The sequence below is a fragment of the Synchytrium microbalum genome (assembly GCF_006535985.1).
Source record: "Synchytrium microbalum strain JEL517 chromosome Unknown SmJEL517_scf0027, whole genome shotgun sequence".
NCBI classification, from domain to species: domain Eukaryota; kingdom Fungi; phylum Chytridiomycota; class Chytridiomycetes; order Synchytriales; family Synchytriaceae; genus Synchytrium; species Synchytrium microbalum.
This window is the reverse complement of record NW_022158376.1, coordinates 76,372-96,659: the sequence shown is the minus strand read 5'-3', so window position 1 is coordinate 96,659 and position 20,288 is coordinate 76,372. Positions and strand designations below refer to the sequence as shown.

The following is a 20,288-nucleotide window of genomic DNA, read 5'->3' as shown; positions in this document are numbered from 1 at the left end:
TGTTGATTTAGAACGTGAGTTGTGTTTCGCAACGTGATGTCCAACCAACAATACGGCCAACAAGACGAGCTGGTTTACAACCTAATGTAGTCTTTATTTTCTTCTGCTATTAATACATCTTCATCCTTTGTACAATGAGGGATACTTTTTATAATTATGTTGCGAGTTACATCTCCCGTTTTACCAGTTTGGCGACAGCAGCTCTTGCTGTGGCGGATCGCTGGCGTTCAGCATGAAGAGCTCGTTGTTCCTGTATAAGTGATGAAGTTCTAGTTGCTGAAATCATAGGTAATTATTTCAAGATCAACGATCAAAACTAACTTACCTCCATCTGGACGCCATGTTCTCGTTGCATACGGGCAAATTCCTCCTGTTTGAACGGAATGAATAAAAATTTGGGTGTTAGCAGCAAGTCATACGAATTGCTCATGCAACAGAGACGACACTGCTTACATTCTGACGTTGGAGTCGAGCAGCGTCGACTTGCCACTGTTGTTCTTGTTGCAACCTCTGTTGTTGCTGGTGTTGGAGTCTCTGTTGTGCTTGTAGATGTAGCTGGGCTGCTCGTTGTTGAGCTAGTTGTAATTGGTGTTCAGCTCGTTGTTGAATCATTTGTTGAGCTTGTAGCTGGTGTTGTTGTTGAATCTGAAGTTGTTGTTGAGCTGCTTGAATCCGGGCTTGCATTTGAGCAGCAGGAGGTGGACCGCCAAATATGAGTGGAGCTGGCATTGGCTGAGGTGGCACTTCAGCAAGTCGGGCAGTAAGGGTACGATGTCGGCGACGATGATGAGGAGGTATGGGAGCGATATCATTAAAGAATATTGGGGGCGGATAAACGCCACCACCTGGTAACACACCTGGTACTCCTGCACCTTGGAAACCCATTCCTATCATGATTTGACCCGGCAACGCTGCCAATCCACCCAACACTCCAGCAGCTGGTCGTACGAGACCGCCCTGAGCTGCTCCATAGAATGGCCATTGAGGTATCCCGTTCCTTTCTTCTGGGATGTCAGGGATATCGACCTTGATTTCTGGCGCCATCTCCGGATTTTCCTAGAGCATTACAAACACGAGAGGTCTGTGAGCCTGGCACGATTCGCGTCACATTTTTGGTCACAATTTTGTTCGCCTACCTCTGCAACCTCCTTTAGAGCTTCTTCCGCTGCCTTCTTGACATTCTCTGCATTTCGTTTCATTGAATCATCATGTAGAGGACACTTTTTGGAACCTAGCAAACAATATTTGTATCTTTAGCTGACGTAACGTTACAATACTTTCGACGGAAATAACGATAGAGCCCAGGTTTACGTACTGCTGGACTGGCCTTCTTGAATGTGTCTTTGGTCGAAATGTTCATAACCGATTGGCCCCTTCCCACACACGTAGCAGAAAGCCTTTCCACATGGACAACTAAAAAAGTTTGTCGTTAGGACTGTAGTGACTTTTGCCAAACTTTGTATTCCCCGATACTGATATTACGCTTGTGAAACTCACGTCATTTTGTTGCAACCTTCTTCCTGAACACGATTGGAGTATTTCAGAAAACAAAGAACGAAGAAAACACGGCCTCTTTATAAAGCTCAACGCTGCATAATACCTTGTAGCAAGCACGTTTGCAACTGGGACATACTCGCAACAAGGCTTCAGTCATTTTCTCTTCAATAACATGCTTGACATCCAATACATCATCAGACTTGGCTTCTTTGCATGTTTTGGGGAGGTGATTGGGCTTTTGACACTTTCGACAGCTGATGACTCCACATGCATTCTTCCCAGTCAGATTTTGACATCTGAACAAGCTGTCTTCTTCAGGAGTCTGCTCCATAACGATAGCATAATCACAAAAGGGGCATTTGACGAGACCTTCAATATCCGCCTATTGAGTTCGAAGATCAACGAAGGTCTCAAATACATCGCTGCAACATTCGACCAAAGGGAAGAAACTCGTCTTACGTCTTGAAGAACTTTCTCCGCAATCATCTTCTCATAGCCTTCATAGACAGCGGGCGACAGGAATCTCTTCAATTCAGACTCGGGGAATTTGGCTGTGCAGCCAGACGTGTCAAGACACTTCATCTCACATTGCCCTAACAATCAGAAATGGATATGAGCAATGTGTAAAGTGGTTCTCTACTCGTGAAAAGAGTCTGACACATACTCAATCCAATCCTATTCTCAGATGAAGTGCGAGCACAATCCATACAAAACAGATGCGCTTCTTCGCATTGAGTCATCTAAATCAGAATTGTTCATGGTAAGAATTAGAGGCCGGAATTCCTTTTTAAGCGTCAATTTCTCACCTTTGACATTGAAAAATCTCCATAGCAACATCCACATTCAATGTCTGCTGATTCGTCTTCTTCAGGCTCGTTATCAGCTGTGGTTGCTAGTTAAAGACGGATTTTGTAATTCATGTCACTGACGTTCAATAAAACGAGCGTAAATTATAAGGACATCGACTCTTAAACTTGCCTTGCGATAGAGAGATTGAAAGCCCACTTGTCTTTTGAGTGAGAACCCAAGCCAACTCTTCTTCAAACTCTTCATCATATCTGCGACGCTTTTGCTTCTTATCTCGTTTCGAGGGCGGGGCTCTTCTAGCTGCAGCGCCATGGTCTTGAATATTTTGATAGGTTGGTGCATATTGATGATTGTGCCTTCCAAGAGCAACATCTATGTCCTTGTGCTGATAAGCAAATGCGTTAGACTCAAACTATAGTGCATTTGAAGAGCCGAAACTGCAAAAGGTACGTACCAGCTCATTAGGGAAGTCTGTCTGCAATTGAAGTCGACTAGATAATGGAAAAATTATGAGCGTTCGGTTAAGTTAGCAGTACCTCTACTCGCATTACCATGATTGTAGATAGGCCGTCGATGGGGTGAACGAGAGATCAACATCGGCATAATTCTTTCGGCGTCGTTTCTCTTGATTCTCAGCAGCTTCTTCCTCGTCTCTCTTCCTCTTGACTTGAGCGGACCTTTTCGGATATTTCCCATTTTCTTTTGTGATAACATCTAAAGCCTGAGATACGTTTCCATCACAATCTTTCAAGGTTGATTCAAGCCACTCTTCATCAGCGTCTTGAAACATTTCCTTGAGGGCCTGAACGTTTGCGTTCTGTTCCTTGTCTGCTGGAGTGACTGATTCTGCTTCTAGAATGACTTCATCACCATCATCATCTACGGTTGAAGATATTGTACTGTTGTTGCGAGCTGAAGTTGATTGCGTACTGTTGTTGCGAGCATTATTTCCACTCACAGCACCACCTGCTGGTGTGATGATCGTATGTTGGCCTCGAGCAGCAAGAATGGGTCTATCAGGTATTACAAGCGAGTCTAGAAGTATGATATCACGGCCATTTACAGTTTGTCGAGGAAAAGTTGGTGCTGGTGCTGCTATTGTGGGTGGTGTTGGAGCTGTTTTCTTGATGACATGATCAAAGAATCTAGGATCTTCAAATTCATCTTCACCGTCAGCATTATGATTGTCGTCATCACCAGCAGCATATCCGTAATCATCATAATCTCCGTCGAATATGGCATTTGAAGCTCGATCAGCATCATTTTGATGTTCTGCCAATGCTCTGCGAAGGAGGTCCTCCTCATGATGAGGGAAGAGTGCTTGTAGATCGTCCATCTTTCCAGGGTATAATCTTTGCTACGCTATTTCAATACAATAAAAAGTCAGGGTCATCAAATCAATAGGTATAAGTTGTTGTTGTTGCAGCTCTCTGTACACTACCTTGAGGCAGAGTCTTGGCCAAAAGCTTCGATGCCCTTCAGTTGAGAGCTACAATGAAGAGGACGCCTCGTCAATTCCGTCGTTCGAGGCTGTTTGTATGTGAAGGCGAGAGGAGAGTCAGTGACAGTGGGAGGAGCAACAAGAGGTAAGCGGGGAGTGGGGTGTTTGAAGTGCTTTAAAAGGACAAAGGCGTGTTGAAATTCGTGTGAAAACACGTGCAATTGCTATAAATATCGTCCAACTTTGTCAACCTGTTGCTGCGTTTTCCAAACCTTGCGAAATCAGCACTTTGCGATCAAAACATTGGACACCATTCGCTGTATATAGGGAACTGCATTTGACTGCTCAGTCATGGCCTGCAAACACGATGATATGTCCGAAATTAACATTCTACTGGGACATTTCTCACGAAGCTACGACTCAAAGGACTGGGAAAAGCTTCAAACACTCATTGCTCCACGAATTTTGGTAGACTACACAGAGCTCAACGTGCCAATACAGACTACGGACCCTAAAGGCTATGCGAGAATAGTGTCTCATCCACGATCCTTGGGAGATAGCAACGTGACAACCCAACATCTTTATGGCAATGTAATGATCTGGTTCCCGGAAGAAGAAGAACGCGTAGCTGCAAGTGCAGACGTGTACTTTGTAGCTGCGCACATGAGGTGAGATCTTTGTGGTTTCGTGGTTTGCCACTGAATTGAGGCTGTAAACACTCACGTTCCACGGCCTGTCTTTAGGAAAGGTGCCTCGCAAGAATACATTATTCGAGGCAAATATCTCTTTGCATTTGAAAAGCATGACGGGAAATGGCTGGTATCAGGCCTGACCTTTAGGCAGTTCATCAACAGTGGACCTAGAGCTGAGGTGTTTGTTAACCCCAACAAAGCTAAATTGTAAAACAACCACCTCTTAAACGCACTACGCATTGGAAGTATATTGAAATATTAATTCATTTGAAGATTTACATGGTGGGATTTCCGAGTTGAATCGGCTGCTGGCTCCAGTGAGTGTTGAATGTATGTTGTGGAACATCACACATCAAGCAGGACTACATCAGGAACCACAAGCACTGACATGTCAAGGTGTGGTCCCAAAACGCTAGTTAGCTGCTGTTGAAACCCAATAGATCCAACTCTGATGTGGACAACGTCACGGAAACCTGATGCAGTCTAAAGTGTTGAAAGTCGCGTCCAACACAGTAGTTCCCGTCGAATTCGATTCAGCCGATCGCCTAATTCACTAAGTTTCGCATCGAGATTGCCCCATTTGCTTTCAGCGACTGCTAGCACAACGGCGTGTTTCTCTCCTGCAGCTGCAACTTTTAGCAAGCTCAAAACACCACACACGCTTCAATTGTCGCAGAGTCCAAGAAACCCAGGCTCCAGTATGGCTGCAGACTTGTATGAACGACGCTTGTTTCCTCAATACGAGTCAAATCATCCGTTAGAAGTCGAATCATGGGAGATGGCAAAATCACTGGTTCAGCAGAACTGCGAACGGTTCAATGTAGAGGTAAGGGCCAATGTAATCATTGTGTAAAGTACTTTTTGGCTCGAAATCCGTCTTTGAACTCATCGAATTGGGCCACCTGTTAAACTGTTTTAGCAGCTGCTGCACAAATCAACTATAGCATCTAACGATTACATTTGTTTCTACGATGTAGCACAAATCAACCATGAGCAACCATCTAAGTCATCACATATACGCCCTGTACAAGATTGGAGCAACTCCAGAACGACTCAAAACAGCATTCGATTACCATGCTCGATACATGGAACCAGCTTTAAAGAGGTCTCGAAGGATTAGTTTAGAGAACTGGATGTTAAAACTCGGCCAAAAAACATATTATCCCGACTATCTCGCATTCTTCCAAGCTGAAATCGCAGACAAGGGCATGTTGACAACACTGGAAGAGTACTTCCCAGCACTCATACCCGGTATAGTTGGGTCAGCCCTACATCCAATGATACATCTTGGATTTGCCTGTGAATTCCTAAATGATAGTCTGATGGCAGAAGGACTAGCGTATCTGGCCATATCCTATACGAAGCTCTCAGATCTGCCGGATCCGCTCAGAGAAAAGGCCGAAAATCACTTGAGTCTAAACCAGATCTTGATGCAAGTGAGAGATGATGGTGATTTCGTTGGAGTGAGTATACGGACGAACCACTTTGACAATCGGCAAACGTGTACTCAACTGCTGTCTTTCTCGTAGATATTTGGAAGGCACCCAGTCATGAGAATACCAATACAGCAACGGTTTCGCATATTAGGTCAAGAGCGTGGATATGCGCTTTCTCTGTACGCCCAGAAATGGACTTTTACATCAGTAAACGGCAGTATACATCCCTCTATAATCGCTACAAGGCTGCACGAGCTGACCCTGCTAGTCTTGCACGCTTTTGTGTGCTCCTCGCCCTACCCGAATCTTCTGGATTTCTTCTTTCTTCATGGAGTGGTATGTCAAATATCCAACTCATTCTGCACCACGAGAAGCCTAACGCTTTGTACTATCAGACAGGTCTACATGCTGTCAGGTGTATTCTTCCACACCTAGTTTTATCATCCCAGATCGCGCTCTTGAAAAACTACTTCCAGATCGTCATCGCCCTTTATGTTACTCAAGGGAGGCCTATAATTGATGTATCTAGGGTCAGCAATGTGGAGCTGAGCCCCAAGATGAAGATTAGCAGGGGTGATGAGTGGAAGAGTATATTCGATTTGGCTATAGCTACTGAGGATGATCATGTCGCAAAAGGTAGTACCAGCGCGGTTTCAACATAAGTCGTTATTTGTAAGTAACCACGTACGTTTTCTTCGCTAGTCGTAAGCGTCTTTGCCTTCCAGGAAAAGCTCTACGGATCAGACGATAACGGAATTCAGAATATATACATCAAAGCTGCGAGACGGGTCGTAGATACGGCCAAATCTTATGAGAACTGGAATGGCGACGGAATAGGATACATGGAGCGTCCAGAGACGAAGCTCGTCGATACTTTGACATTGAAGATTGGAACTCCAAGCAGCAGCAGCTCCACGCCTAGTACGTCCAGTAGTAGTAAAATGTAAAGTGTAGTTTTCCAAGTCCAGTGACTTTTACTTAAATAATAACAATACTAGTATCATGGATGCTATGTCTTTATGCGAAATCATGCCGTGTTTACAAGTATCTTATATAATTTGTAGATTAGTTACGTTTCCTAGACAGAGCTGCAAGCTTCTTGCTCAAACTATTTATTACATGAGGTTTCTTGGCTTTCTTGACTGCTTCAGTTTTACTACTAGTACTTTTGCTGTTCTTGTTGGAAGCGACAGACTTTTTCGACCCAGTCTTCCTTTTCTGATCATCACTATCGTCGTCACTGTCACTACTAGCCTCCGAGCTCCTCCTTCGTTTCTTGCCGTGAGACTTGCTGGCAACACTCTTACTCTTAACCTCCTCAAGAAGAGCTTCCTCATCACTAGTAGAATAATCTTTGTCTTTTACGTCGACGGTAAAGTCCTCGTCGGCATCATTGTCCTCCACGTCGTTTGGATCTTCGTATGAGACGGCTTCACCAGGCGGCGGAAGTCGAAGTAGAAGCTTTGGTTTGTCCTCTTTGACTGGCTCCGACTTAGATTGGATTTGGGGAGATGGTTGATTCATTGCAGAAAGACGAAGTTTTATCGATTTAGGTATCTGTAGTGCTGATGCGGGTACCGCTGTACCAGTACTACGTGATGGTGACGCTGTTGCCGTTGTATTCGAGACACTTGACGTCTCAATTTCAACGACATTATCATGTCCCAAACTCGACGTCCTTGCAGCTCGTCGAGACAATTCATCTCTGGCCATACGACGAATATCCTGTACATATACAAACGGCTTCCGCAATTGAATGGCGACTGGAATCTCAGCAGTCAACCGTTTCCGTTCATTGACATGCGACGGTTCGTCCGATTCAATGACGGCCAGAAGATGCTCTAGATAATCAGCTAAGTGACATAATCCGTCCAGCTCAAATATACATAACTTTTGTGCATCACCTACAGAACATTTGATGAAGTCAGTACCATGAATGCTAAACGCAATGATTTACCAAAAAAGGCCGTCGTACCTTCAAGAATAGGGGCATACTTTTGCGACGCATACCACATCATCTTGTCAAAGAATGGAAAGGTGAATTTGACTGGCACGGCCGTTCTGAGCTCTATTTTCCGGACTTCAATCTGACCACCGATATTGAAGCCGTGTAGAAAGTTTCCGCCAATAACTATGGAATCGACGGGTGTATACACAGCATGAATCCATCCTGTTGGAATCATCAATCTATGGATTTCACCAGTCAGATGGAGAAGCGATGTCAACTAGTACTGCTACAACTTACGTGCTTCCAGCCTTGATACGGACCTTCACACACTTGTCTACCAAATCAGGAAAGAAAGTATCGGCCTGATTTGGACTGACAGACCACTTTTCATAGACTTCCAGGTTTGCTGGAGTTGGCTCGACAAAGAAGAATATCTTTTCACCCCTCAATATATGATAATATACAGAAGAGCCTCCAAAATCGATATGAAAGCTGGTTTGTTTTGGTGTCAAGTTTCCGTGTTCTCGAAAATAGAGCAAATGTTTGCGATTAGGCTTACTCCGTGTACGAGTGCTTGACACTCATGAGGCAGTATCTTTGAACTTTTGGATAATTAGTCTCCCTTTTATGAGACGGCCAAACCGTCTCCATCCAATCGATTTCTCGAACTATTCGAGGCAATTTGATCATATTTCCGAGTCGTGTTTTTGAAACTTCCAGTGAGATGAGCTATATTGGGGTTGCGATTTAGCGAGATGCATAGGTCGAATGCCTCGGCAACTCTGCCTTACGTTGAGTATCCGAGTTCTGTTCACTGGAGCGTCAAAGTAAACGGCCCATTGACCAAGATTCATCAGAATCTCGCTTTGAGAAGAGACTTCCATAGCTTCAACCACGACGTCTCGGCCAACCAGATCGGCGATTTGGGAAGCATTGAGACTAGTTTCTGGCATCATCATATCGAGGCCCTCTGGAGAGTCAATGACGATCGGGCTAAGTGTGGACGCGAAATCAGCCTCAAGGAAGGTATCGAAAGATGAGTCCAGTGAAAAGAAAGTACCTTCTGAAACCAGTTCGTTTAATCCATTCGACCGTGAGCTCCAATCCAGAGATGCGATCGAAATCATCAAGTCCAAATGTTTGACTTTTCAGGATTTCAGTAAACTTGTGCAGTAAAGGAGAAGCTGTAGCATCTATAAAATCCAGCATTAAGAATGTTATACCTGATCTTAATAGACAAGAAACCGAAGACAAGATGTTTTACGACAAAGTGAGATTTTGTCCAACCTGTTGCCATGCCTCGTGCGAATAGTGCAAGCTGACTGGAATAATAATCAGCACTTTCAATGACTCAGGATTCGCCGTCTTGTCCAAAGCAAGAAGCCAAACGTGTCAAGCAAGATTGATTTGCGTTTGTTAAGATCAACAGCTCTCAAGAAACCGTACAAGTCAAAACATCAGATGATTTTTTTAACGAAACTAGAGATTATTTATTAAACTGAAAAGAAGAAAGCACATCTAAAGTACTACTACAACCCTCAAAACACGTCCCCCTTCCTCATGCGAGCTGTCAGCTGCAGCCCCACACCCTTCATGATAGCGAACCCAATCCGGCGAAAAACAAATGCAGATGATACATTATCGCGAACAACCTGAGATTGGATGATTTTGGTAGAGGCCTTCTTATAACTATATTTTGCAGCAAAATACGTACAATGCCGACCCAACGCACAACACCCACATATCCACACACGATACTTTGACTTCCTAGTCATTATCACTGACGTTGAAGTACAGACCAAGAGGATCTGGGTCCTCCTCCAGATCACCATCTTAAGGTTCAAGTTCAGCTTCATCAACGACACCAGCTCCGTCCTGAGCCTGAGCGACTATTTCTTCAAATGGAGCCGGATCATCCTCAAAAGTATGAAACTCAACCCCCTCTCCCAAAACATGACCCGCACCTATACCAAACTCTTTTCCATCACAGATTTCTTCTGCAGCATCACTACCTAATTCTTCGGCTGGGGCAGCTTGGTCTTCATCTTCATGTTCTGGTATGGCTGGTTGTGGTGGATTGTTCTAAAAATTGCTTGGCGTTAGGTTCTGACATATTGTTGAAAGCGAATCAGCACTTACACCTCCCAGTTTCTTGACATCAAATGCAGTCGCAAACAAACTTGAGTCCTTTGTCAGCATACCTACAAGTTCTCGTGTTTAAACCCATCACCAATGAAAAATGCTCTGACCATATTATACCCAAACGATCTGCATTTCGAATGATCAGAGCTCGTTCAACTTAACGTGGGCATATGAAATGAGAAGAGGCTAAATGCAAACATTTTCAACATGACCGCACATGTTCCTTGGCTTATAGCATTAACCACCAGAATGTACTCACCAGGCGTCCTCCACTTAAACACGAGCTTCTTGACCTCATCAACATCGAAGACACGAAGGAAACGCGTGATATCGATAGTGCATCGAGGACCCTACGACCAATGCTAGCATAAATTTCTGTCTCATGTGAATGGTTGAATGCCAACTCTCTGAGATCATCAATACACCAAGTCGCTTTGTTCTGTATTGAATGGCGAGATGTTCCAGTACACTCCTTGTCGACACGGAGTGGTATTGACGGTCCTGTGGTGGTGGTTTACTTTAATATCACTACGCCGATACATACGTCCATTTTGTTTCTCATGAACAGCCAGGTGTATTCCCAATGCGCTCTTTGGCGACACTGAGTTGTTATTGAAGGTCCTGTGGTGGTAGTTCACACTATCACCACGCTGATGACTACGTCCTTCGTGTTTCCGAACAGACTAGTGTATTACTAATATGCTCTTTGGCGACAATGAGTGGTATTGAAGGTCCTGTGGTGAGTGGTATTGAAGGTCCTGTAGTGGTTATGCTGATGTTGCAAAGATACGGATCCTGATGCCAATCCTGGATCTTTACAAACCACTGGAGGACACTTGTAGTCTGATATAGTACGCCAATTTTGCAACAACAGATTTGCCAAAAAACACCATAATAATCCTCATGAAAAGTTACCATTGTTTAACTATCCGAAGTGGACACATCAGATTGCTGACATTACTGTTACAGTTTAATACCACCAGCTTTAGCCTCCATCCCTGTATGTTTACGCCAATACGTGGGACACACACCCTTGATGAGTTGCCATCCCTCGTCAAAAGCATCACAAATCGTCGACGGCAGGGGCCCGTCCTCATAATCCTTGAGATTACTAACTGCCTGCTCATACGACGATACAGCAGTGACGATACCATCGACACCAGCACGTAACTGAGAATGATGCATCAGCCACCGATGAGATGCGTTCACTAGTGATATTCCCTCCTTGTCACAAGCTGCTTTGGCGATATCTATAGCTGCGAAGTATTCTCGTTTCCAGAAACGAGATCTGTACATGTCGCCTTGTCCGTGTTCTCCAAAACGCCCCTCAGACGGTGGAGATGTGTATGAGTATTTTCCTGTAAGGAGACCTCCACATAACGGGTTGTAAGCGTATAGTGATATGTTTAGTGCTCGACATGCTGGTATCAGTTCGTCTTCGATGGATCTGGTTAATGGATTGTACATTGCCTAAGAATGGTCGATTCAAGTAGGTCACAGCTATGTGTTGAAATTGTTTGGACTTACCTGACAAATCGTTGGTAAGACGTAATTGTTCTGCTTGGCGATATGCCAAAGATGCGTGAGCTCCCAAGCAGCATAATTTGAGACTCCGAGCTCTGTGAATTTGTTCTGAATGGAAACAGAATCCACCGTGTAAGGTTGCAGAGATGTTTACAAGAAAGATCGCAAACACGAGGTCGAAACCAGTTTCTCTATCAATAAAACACGTACCTCGTTGTAGAATGCTTGCACTTCGGCCAAGGTATCCTCAAAAGGTGTTGCATGATCCGGCGCATGCAAATAGAAGGAATCGACATGCGTCATATTCAAAGCTGTAAGACTAGCCTCAAATTGAGTTCGGATTTGAGTCCTAGAATGCATCCCAGGTTCAAACGGAAAGGCTTTCGTGGCTATTTTGTACTTCGTCCGTGACAGATTCAAAGAGCCCAGCAATTTCTCGCTATTCCCTCCAGTATACATTCGGGCCGTATCAATTTCGTTATGACCGTGCTGGAACAGTAGGTTGATTATTCGTTCCACCTCTGTAGGAGACGTGATGCGACCTCCAGTTCCTTCGCCAAATGGCATTGCACCGAGAATGATTTTTAGACCTTTTAGACTTGTCATTGTAGCAGTAGACGTTAATTTCTTGTAAATAAAGTACTTGTGAGTCCTAAAGATGACTTGCAAAGGCATTTTTGCAGCAAAGTTCACCCCCAACGTTTGCAACTCCAATTCTCACAATTTGAATTGATGGCCCACTCACATGCAGCCAAGGACGGTTGGATGCCGGTCCTGCTCTTGATCGTCTGTATGTCCTTCACACCGTTGCTTCTTGTGGTGAGTTCGCAGTCTGATCTTATCTAATCTATAAACTACTTGAGATTTGTCGATGATGCATTGGAATTGACTGATGTTTCTTGTTGCGAGACTAACACATACATTCAAAACTAGTCATGGGCTGTATCTGCCGTGATGCTGACGATAGGACTACCGATACTATTGATGATTGCAATAGCAACATTTACATATTCAACCGTTTTGCACGTGGTGAACGTTGCAGTGTCGCTTCCGCTGAGACACACCACGATGCATACAAAAGGAATCAAGACTAAACTCGTATCAAAGTCATCACATATTCACGATTCACCGGAAGATGAGCAACAATCACATAAGACGAACACGTTTATGGTATCGTCGCATTCACGTCGAATGTCTCAGCAATCATTACAGAAAGTGTTTGCCTTGTCGTCATCACCAGAAGCGGCACCTGCAACGGCTCCTGTACAGCCGACTGTCAATACGATAAACACGTCGAGTATAGATCCGGGTATCATAGACGCCTTTAGGAACAAGTCTGCATAGAAATTCACAGTCTAAAGCCAGTAATAAAGGATATCCGTATCATGAGCTGTTGGACAATTGTATTATACTAGAGCTGAGACCGTAACAAACACACATATCCTACACAATATATACACTTTCATAGTATAATCAACATCAATCATCGTCATCACCTGCATCTATTAATGTTCCACCAGCTCTTGCAAACTCTTTCGGATGTCTTGCAGACACTGTCGCTTTCAGAACTCTGCGGAAGAACAGTGTGAGTAACGTTTGAAGCTTTAGACTGCGATAATGTGACATGTTCAGTTACCGAACACGTCTGAATATAGAGTCCAAGTCAGTCTTGATTTCACGTAGCAACTTGGTGTATCCTTCTACACTTTTAGCCTCGACAAGATACCGTGCTGCGGAAAACTCGTTGAATGTATCAAGAGCATCATTGGTAGTTCTTAATCTCTCCAATCTATGTAAACGTGAGAAAAGAAATACACGTTAACGGTCGCGCAAGATGATGTTCCAAAGTCGTGCTTGGCCTGCTTTAATGTCACAGCTCCCAAACGATAAGACTTACGTGTCTTGTTGGACTTTGATGATTTGATCCATATTTTCATCTTTAGAAAACATGGTAGTGAGCTCCTTTGCGAGAATGGCACTTGGCGACTCTTGATGTTTAGCTGATGTTGGAGATGGCGATGATAAAATCAACGAAGAAGGGCGTGAAGGGGGTAGTTGCAATGGCGTTCTTTGCCTTGTAGGTGATGTTGATCGAGGTCTCGGCTCCATCTCTCTATATTTCACCTGGTCGAATTGTCGAACTTCGTGACAAGATTCGTGAAGTGACCAAGAGAGCTTCTCCACAGGCTTCAATTGAATCTAAGATAGCAGACAATGTTGACAGGTCTAAGGACGCCCTATAGTAGTAGCAAGCGCAGCACCAGCTTTTTACACCATCGCAATTCCTCATTTTCAACCAATGCAACTGGCGATGAACTACTGGATGGAGACTTCCAGGACTTGGTAGATCAGCTAGATGCTGAGGAGTTTACTGCTGTGGGCGCTGCTTTGCAGTCGGATTGGAGAAATATTGACTCTAGAACTGCTCTGAATCAATCAACATCAAACAAGTCAAATCTAGTCTTTGGACAGGACGAACTAGATCTATTGGATGATGCAGAAGGTCCTAATCCTAATATCGACAAAAACAATGATCCTAATGATGGAGCTAGTGACGTGGAACGGGCAATCCAGAATATTCAAAATATGGCTATTGACAACAACACTAGCAGGGTCTTGGATCACGAACAAGATCTAAACGGTGAAGACGACGATGATACTCATTTGGGAAACTTTTCTAGATTAGAAGGTCTCACAGATCTAGAACTTACAGAGTATGGAACTGTCGGCAAACATCCCAACGATCACGACTCTATAGCTAGTGACCAAGAAATAGATGACGCAGGCCGCATAGATGCCAATCATGATAATGCTGCTACAAACTCGTATTTACCAACATCACACCCAAACCCATTCGAATGGGCTCAATACCAAGATGATGAATACGATTCACCACTACAACAACAGGACGAACAAGACCAGCAGAACCACGGAGATTCTCCTGTTATGAGCGAAGACTCGCCAGGTGGACTCGTAGGTGGTATGAATGGTATCGATGATATAAACGGAACGAATGGAATCAACGGTATCAACGACCATCAACCTATAAACCATGACTATGAGGATGTGCATCCGCTGCTTCAGACTCAGCTATACGGCAAGCTCGTAAATACACCTACTCCAGCTCCGTATATGCTAGCTAGAAGAGCTCTCGCACATCAACATCAACCGATAATATCAGCAGCAGGAGCTACTCAAACCGAATCGGCAGATATCTATTCCAGTACTCCTAGATCTGATTACGCACCAACAACGGCGTCATCGTCGTTCGCTCATGATACACCTGGACAATTCGATCAGATGGTGGAAGAGATGAGAAATGAGTGTAGGAGTCTCAAGGCTTTGAATGAGAGATTGCTCAATGCCAACGAGGAGTTGAGAACTAGCCAAAGTAAGCTGCTCATTAAAGAATGAGACTCTATATTTTTTGGTGTGAAACTTTCATGTCTAAGTTTAACAATTTTATAGCCAAATCAACGCTGGAACATGAGGCATCATCCCAACAGACTCGGAAAGAGTTTGAAGGCATGTTGCAAGCCTTGCAGGTATGTCTACTTGTGGAGCTTCAAACTCCTTGCAAAACAAATTGACATAACATTTGCTCATAGCGGTCAGAGGAGGATCGCAGATCTCTTCTACAGAAACGTATTGAGCAACTGCAACAGGATCTACATCATTCCAAAGCTAGTGCTTCTCAACTAGCATCAATCCGTGCAACAATGGAACGAGAAAAAGAATTGGACATCCTAGAAGTCAAAAAGGAGGTCATGTCTCAAAAAGAACGTCAATTGCAGGAGATTCGACGTGAAATGCAACGAGACAAAGAGGAAATGCAACAACGTCTGAGAGAAGATATTGAACATGAAAAGGACGAACGAGCAGCTGAAAGAAGGCGGCTCGAATCAGACTTGGCACGTACGAAACGACTGGTAGAACAAAAGGAAGAAGAGATTAGAAGTATGGAACAACGTTTGATTGAACGTGAACATGCAGTAATGAGACGTCCTGTCTCTCTGGAAGTAGCCACACAGGTGGATAGTCAGCCCGACATCACTAGTAATGATTTAGCATTCTTAAATCGTGAATTGGATACCCTTTTTGGTGCCGATAACGCTGCTTCCATCAGATCTTCGACGGGATTTAATGATACTCTAGTTACAAACCGAACTCGTCGTCTTATTGATCGATGCCGTGCATATGTCGAATCAACAGAACAGGCCATCTTACAGACACGGGGTGATTTAGCTCATGCACTGAATAAGGATCGACGAGATCAGACTGAAGCTGCCCGTGAGCTTACTGCTAAACTCGAAGAAAGGCATCGTAAATCTATACAGGATGTCACGAATGCTCATAATGCGGAAGCTGAGAGTATCAAGGCTAGATATGAAGCCCTTGTTGCCGAGCTAAGGAAGAAGGCTGATGATGCACGTTTCCAGCTTCATAGTCTTACCAGTAACCAACAGGCCGCTGCTAGCTCTAGTCCAAAGCCAACCACCATTGACGAATTGGAAACCGCCTTCCCGAGTTTGATCAGTCGTCTCAAGTCCAGCTTGACGAAGCAGCACGAGTCTGAGACCGATGCACTACTAGCTTCGGCTGAGAATCGACGGCTTCGAGATGTAGCTGAAGCCAAACAATTAGCATCAGAAGAAGCCGAGCGCACTACCACGAAGATACGTGAACGGTGTGCTAAAGCTTACGAGACAGCCGTCACGAGACTGAAGGAAGAGTATGTCAAAGTAGAAGCTCAACTACGCGACAAAGTGGGAGGTGATTTCAAGCAGGAACGTGATGCTTGTAGGCACGAGGGCCGTGAAGAGGGTAGAAGGCAAGCCCGAGAAGAGGCTAGAAGGGATGTTGAAGGTGATGTTACTCGTCTACGGCAGAAGATTATTGAGCTTGAAGTGAGTTACTTCCTACGAAGGCGCCTCTGTTACGTTTTTTCATCTCACACAACTTTTGACGATTAGAACATGACTTCCGAATTGAATCAAGCTCACCAACGAGCAGTATCAGAGATCCAAGCTAGATTAGAAGCTGAGCATCGTGAAGCTCTTAATCAGACAAGGCAGCAATATGTCTCAACATTACGAACTATGAGAGATGATGTCGCTGCCAGTAAACAACGTGGTGTTGATCGATTAGAAGATGAATGGAGGAAGAGGAAGGAGAGGATGGAGCAAGACTGGCAAGCAAGGTTTGCAAATCAATAAAATTCTTTTTTTTTGCAGGCCTTTAGTTGGCTAATACTTCTTGCGAACAACAAATAGGTTGGACGACTTGAAAAAGCAGTATGAACAAGAACTTCGCCCACGTGGTGCTCGATCTTCTTCCCCTTCAAGAATTTCCTCATCGAATAGGCAAGCATCTAGGTCTACAAACATAGTAGCACCCGCGACAACATCCAGTAGCTCTCGTCCCCGTAATCTAGATCACGATGATTTGAGACTCAACGGTAATGATGTAAAGTATCGATCCGAAAGTCATCACTATTCGTCGACTCCGTCATCCCAGCATGACAAGAATTTCAAGTCGGGACTTGATTTTGATGATCGATTTAAAGATATTGGACTTGGTTATGGTAGCAGCAGCAGTAGTGGTAATGCTGCTCATATTAGGCATTCGAGAAGTACTGGAAGTAGGACCACAACGAGCAGAAAGACTTGAGGTCATCTATCCTGTTTGTTTATTATTAATTTGTTTATAATTGTTGTTTACAAATGAATCTGTACATATCCCTTTTTGTGCATATACAAAGGATCCAGACTTACGTACCATGAACATTAAAAGTTGTTGAATGTGCAACTTCATCGCACCGATACAAGGTCGCAATGCTTCCCGAGTACGACGAGGCAGTGCTGCTTGGAATGCTTTGCTTGTTTACATATATGAGGCTTTGACTATCACGAGTTCCAACATGAGCGAAATTCCATTCAGAAACTGGTATAGGCAAACTTATAGGTATTTTCGATTATCTGAAATGCCTCAAGACCCCGAGCTGTATGATAGTGTAGTTGTCTTCAATCTCTCTGTATCTCCCTCTGCGTCCAAATGTGCGTTGCTGAAAAGTTAATGCCAAGGACCGATTGCTGTAAAGAAACTTGGAAAAAATGTTGAACATTCATAAGGTCTAGAAACTGGTACTGATATTATTGCTGTACTCGTTAGCTGACATGAACCACATCGATCAAAAACTCCAAGTTGGAGAAACGTCGACGATCTCACATCGTTCTGTAAAAGAAATGCTTGGGGCGAATACCTCTCCAAGTCCACTGAAGGATAGTGGGCATGTTTTGACGCCAGGTGGGTTGATTTTGCTCCGCATATAGGGAATTCGATCATCGGCTTACATTGTGACTTTTTTAGATCTGGTGACGAATGATGAGCCAGTATCCGATCGTGATACTACCACAAATGAATCATATGGATCACAAGCAGGTTATCTTGAGGCCACCACGCTTTACCCGTTGTACTGGTATCGGTTGTGACAGGCAAAGAACCTAGTATCTTTGAGCCTGTTTCGTCTCTGTTCATGCTCAGTAGTAAATATGGCTTTCAATGCTATCTTTGTAATTAATTCGTATAGACGTATAAGTCGGTAGATGGTAGATGTACCGCCGACGGATGTAAAGCAAAAGATACCAGTTCAACGACCGAGACTTTTCGCGAGTAGCATTAGATTTTTGTGAGCAATCAACTTGTACCTCATGTATTACGGTTATATTTAGTGGCAAGCACGTGAATATATAGCGGAAGCGAAATATACAGAAAACATCCAACAGGTTTGTGACAGCATAACACGAGACATTCGACCCAGGAATATATCTACACGATCGCTCTCTTCACGACAAGAAGAGACCCGTATATTCATTTTGGAGCATTGAAGATTCGATCCCACGCTTCTCCCGTCACAGCCGCTCTATTGTCATTCGTCAGATCTTGTTCAGTCACGAAAGGTGAAGCTTTTAAGGAGTAAACCCCGGTATTTTGTAAGGACGAGCCAGGGCGCAGGGGCATAGCAAACACGACAGTATTGAAGGCATAGGTGGCAAGCCCAAGGGGGTCACCACCCCCCTGTTGCTCGAAAAGTCACTCGTTTTTTTGTAAAATTCGACGAGTTTTCCAATCTTTCAGCATTAGCATGATGATACCACAGCACCGATACCGACAAAGATTCAAACATACTCAATAATCTATTTGACTTTACTGTTTGATTCTATTCTGCATTGCGGTCTACTACCATTTTATCTCCTCCCTCCTCAGCCTCTCCACCATTATCTTCAGCACCTTCCCCATCATTATCATCATTACTATCCTCCTCATTTCCTCCCTCCTTATCATTCTTGTCACCTTTATCAAACAATGGTGCAAACCCCTTCCAATTTGGATCTTGAGCATCATCGATACGTCGATACACAGCCAAAAATTTGTCTCCGTTATTCCTAGCTACTTTTTTACCTTCTTCGGTATCGTTCATGACACAAGGAATGCATGGGTCACCTTCTAGATCCTTGTTTGGGATTCGTTCAAAAAGTGGGTGTGCGTCAATGTGTTTTACCATCCATTCGTGTAGTGCGCGTACGTCTGTGCATGTGTATAGGAGACCGCCGATGCGGAGAGTGTATGCGTATTCGGCGAGTAGTTGGGGAGTGATGATGCGGTGTTTGTGCTTTTTGGCCTTGAAGTGTGGATCAGGGAAGAGGAAGAACATCTTTGTCAACTATAAAATCAAATGGAAGCGTGAGTCATATTTCTCTATCAAGTGACAGACGGACATTGCATACCTGTCCCTTCTTGAAAAAGTTTGACAGAAACCTCATAGCATTCATACGATGCACTGCAACATTCTGATATGAGCCAGTCTCATCTCGTTGCTTGTCCATATTCTGTTCTCGTAGAGCCTGTACACGCCGATCAACGTATTCTGCGACCTTGTCGCGGATCTCCATGCCGAGAATGAGAGTATCTGGGAAGAGAGGCGACAAGGACATCATTAAGCCTCCATATCCACAACCTGATTTGGCGAATAAAGGGTTAGTTCGAGCGCGGTTTGGCGAGAAAGAATGCAGTGCATGTCAAATACCAATATCTGCGAATTCCACTACTTTCTGACCAGTGACATGATTCGAGCTGGCTTCTCCAGCAGATTGAGACTCTTCTTCCTTCTTTGGGAAGTGGGCTGGATAGAAACTATGCCAGTCATACTGTTCAGGAGCGCTAGGACTAACAAAACGGTGTCAATGTTGTTGGACTAGTCGTTGACAAAGAGTTGGGAGAGATTTGGAGATCTTACTAGCTCAGTTCATAATCCGAGAATGGATTCACATGGGCTCTAATAAGTGAGTTTTGCCAGTCAGCGTCGATCAAACATTTTTTTTGAATGGGGACAATGAGCACGCACATACCTCTGTCTGAAGAACTGTTTCTTTGGTAGACCCGATCTTTGACTGGTCACATCCTCGGGATACTTGCGCTTACTGAGACTTGTACCTCCCGTCATCTTTAACGATGTACCTAGTATGTTGTGGGAAAGTTTCGCAAGCAGCACAGCAAGTCGAAATTGCAAGCCGGAACATAATCCAGTTAAATGCGTGATTTAACACGTATTTTCGCCGTCTCGAGAAATTTGCGCGTCCCTTCTCATTCCAGCGAACAACTCAAGAACACGAACCAAAACCAACTTCCAATAAACAGACGACGGGAGGCTTTCACTACGAGGGCACATCGTAAGCTGCCTGGTGTGTGGCAACAAATCCATTTTCTTACTTTTCCTTTGATTTGTTGTTTTGTCAGACATC

General features: G+C 44.1%; 6 protein-coding genes across 6 annotated transcripts; 1 reads left to right on the top strand and 5 right to left on the bottom strand.

Moving 5' to 3' along the window:
- Window positions 1-74: 74 nt before the first annotated feature.
- SmJEL517_g04206 (uncharacterized protein) lies at window positions 75-3,640 on the bottom strand (the record flags this gene model as incomplete). The annotated part of the gene is made up of 14 exons (XM_031170134.1): window positions 75-125; window positions 185-250; window positions 326-370; window positions 454-1,056; window positions 1,137-1,231; window positions 1,312-1,413; window positions 1,514-1,520; window positions 1,634-1,879; window positions 1,957-2,090; window positions 2,162-2,237; window positions 2,304-2,389; window positions 2,503-2,689; window positions 2,759-2,795; window positions 2,856-3,640. The coding sequence occupies 14 exons, from the start codon at window positions 3,638-3,640 to the stop codon at window positions 75-77; spliced, it is 2,520 nt and encodes an 839-aa protein (XP_031023859.1).
- Window positions 3,641-6,938: 3,298 nt separating this feature from the next.
- SmJEL517_g04205 (uncharacterized protein) lies at window positions 6,939-9,030 on the bottom strand (the record flags this gene model as incomplete). Its single annotated transcript, XM_031170133.1, has 6 exons — window positions 6,939-7,777; window positions 7,849-8,060; window positions 8,119-8,313; window positions 8,381-8,550; window positions 8,613-8,814; window positions 8,882-9,030. The coding sequence occupies 6 exons, from the start codon at window positions 9,028-9,030 to the stop codon at window positions 6,939-6,941; spliced, it is 1,767 nt and encodes a 588-aa protein (XP_031023856.1).
- Window positions 9,031-10,926: 1,896 nt separating this feature from the next.
- SmJEL517_g04204 (uncharacterized protein) lies at window positions 10,927-12,162 on the bottom strand (the record flags this gene model as incomplete). The annotated part of the gene is made up of 3 exons (XM_031170132.1): window positions 10,927-11,433; window positions 11,491-11,595; window positions 11,698-12,162. 3 exons carry the CDS (start codon window positions 12,160-12,162, stop codon window positions 10,927-10,929), a joined length of 1,077 nt encoding a protein of 358 aa, XP_031023857.1.
- Window positions 12,163-12,966: 804 nt separating this feature from the next.
- On the bottom strand, window positions 12,967-13,596 carry SmJEL517_g04203 (uncharacterized protein; the record flags this gene model as incomplete). Its single annotated transcript, XM_031170131.1, has 3 exons — window positions 12,967-13,057; window positions 13,124-13,276; window positions 13,385-13,596. The coding sequence occupies 3 exons, from the start codon at window positions 13,594-13,596 to the stop codon at window positions 12,967-12,969; spliced, it is 456 nt and encodes a 151-aa protein (XP_031023854.1).
- Window positions 13,597-13,701: 105 nt separating this feature from the next.
- SmJEL517_g04202 (uncharacterized protein) lies at window positions 13,702-17,157 on the top strand (the record flags this gene model as incomplete). The annotated part of the gene is made up of 5 exons (XM_031170130.1): window positions 13,702-14,878; window positions 14,956-15,032; window positions 15,096-16,394; window positions 16,461-16,687; window positions 16,761-17,157. 5 exons carry the CDS (start codon window positions 13,702-13,704, stop codon window positions 17,155-17,157), a joined length of 3,177 nt encoding a protein of 1,058 aa, XP_031023855.1.
- A 1,549-nt stretch (window positions 17,158-18,706) lies between these two features.
- Window positions 18,707-19,990, bottom strand: SmJEL517_g04201 (uncharacterized protein; the record flags this gene model as incomplete). Its single annotated transcript, XM_031170129.1, has 5 exons — window positions 18,707-19,210; window positions 19,275-19,504; window positions 19,574-19,713; window positions 19,784-19,822; window positions 19,896-19,990. The coding sequence occupies 5 exons, from the start codon at window positions 19,988-19,990 to the stop codon at window positions 18,707-18,709; spliced, it is 1,008 nt and encodes a 335-aa protein (XP_031023852.1).
- Window positions 19,991-20,288: the final 298 nt, after the last annotated feature.